At 35.2% G+C, this 1,377-nt stretch overlaps 1 protein-coding gene across 1 annotated transcript; it reads right to left on the minus strand.

Moving 5' to 3' along the window:
• Positions 1-296: 296 nt before the first annotated feature.
• LOC137714324 (uncharacterized) lies at positions 297-929 on the minus strand. Its single transcript, XM_068453565.1, has one exon. It carries the CDS (start codon positions 927-929, stop codon positions 297-299), a length of 633 nt encoding a protein of 210 aa, XP_068309666.1.
• Positions 930-1,377: the final 448 nt, after the last annotated feature.

A 1,377-nucleotide genomic window follows, 5' to 3' on the forward strand; every position in this document is an offset into this window, starting at 1 on the left:
TTAATTTTCCGTTTTTAATCAACTTTTACGCAAAATAATGGTGTTAAATTTAAAGTTAAGTGGAGGAATACCTACAGTGGTGAAGTCAGGAATTGTAGCAAACTTAAAAGAGTGCAAGGTCCAAATGTCAACAACCAAATTCTTTTATATAGTAATGTCTTCCATAATTTATTAATACAAACAAATTGCAATTGTTGTCGGCGAGATTTCATGTCATGAAAATGTCGCATAATAGACTTATTATCAATAAAAGCAAATACATCTCTCTCAATGTAAACAAGCATGCTATCACTCAATCATTGATCTCCCATTTTGTTACGCAATGGTGTTTTCACAATGTTCATAGTAAAAAAAGCTCTCTCCACCGAAGCAGTTGCAACCAGTAACACTAAAACCAACGTAAGAAGCTTATACATTAATATATAGCTTGCACACCTCCCAGTCTTCACCAACTCCTTTGCAAGATCACTAATTCCTCTTAATGATGAAAACTCACTATGCATCTTCATATCATGAATGTAATTGTCAAGGTGAATTGGAAGATTCATGAGGTCCATACGATCAAAATCTTGAGGATAAAGTTGGGATAAACGAACAATTTTTGCTTTGTCAAAAGATGCAAAATTATTCACCGGACTCCAACATGCCATACAAAGAAGCAACTTGGTGTTTACCTCATTGAAGCGATCATTCAATTCCTTTAGTTGCATATCAAAAACTTGAAAATAGAGGTCCACACGATAGTAATGGAAGTTTGTGAGTCTTGGAGCTTTACGCCTTGATTTTACGAGTACGAAATGCAAATCATCCATGTTAGGAACGATAATCTCATGCTCCTCACAAAACTTTTGTACATCATCAAGCAAGTTCCCAAAGTCATCATCTCTCAAGGATTGTAGTCTTTGCTTGCATACTTCCACTAATGCCATTGCATTCACAATATCTTGGTATTTCTTTTGTAATGCGTGTGATAATTCATTTATAATTCTCAATATAAGCCTCATAAAAAAAAAGGTGAAACACAAAATCAAAAGTTTGTATGTCGTGGAATAACTTACTTGCTTCACCTAAATTGTCTTGGTTGCCATCATCTTTAATCCATCCAAGCACCTCCACCACAGCTTCAAACATAACAATAATACTAACTTAGTACCATAATGTGAGTTACACCGTGTATCACAATGGTGCATGAGACTAAGCATGTGATTTAACCTTGTACCAGTTTCAAGATCACCAATATCATGAGCTTTCTTAATTTGTTCTTGTCTCTTCTATCTAAATGCACCACAACGCTTACACGATGATCCAATAGTATTGACCAGACTACTAGCATTGTTCAAGAAAATGGCAACACCCTCACTTCCCTTTGCAACAACT

This window comes from Pyrus communis, chromosome 14 (genome assembly GCF_963583255.1).
Source record: "Pyrus communis chromosome 14, drPyrComm1.1, whole genome shotgun sequence".
NCBI classification, from domain to species: domain Eukaryota; kingdom Viridiplantae; phylum Streptophyta; class Magnoliopsida; order Rosales; family Rosaceae; genus Pyrus; species Pyrus communis.

What these genes read in the sequence shown, in the direction of transcription:
- LOC137714324 (XM_068453565.1), bottom strand. Translation starts at nt 929, where the DNA reads ATGGCATTAGTGGAAGTATGCAAGCAAAGACTACAATCCTTGAGAGAT.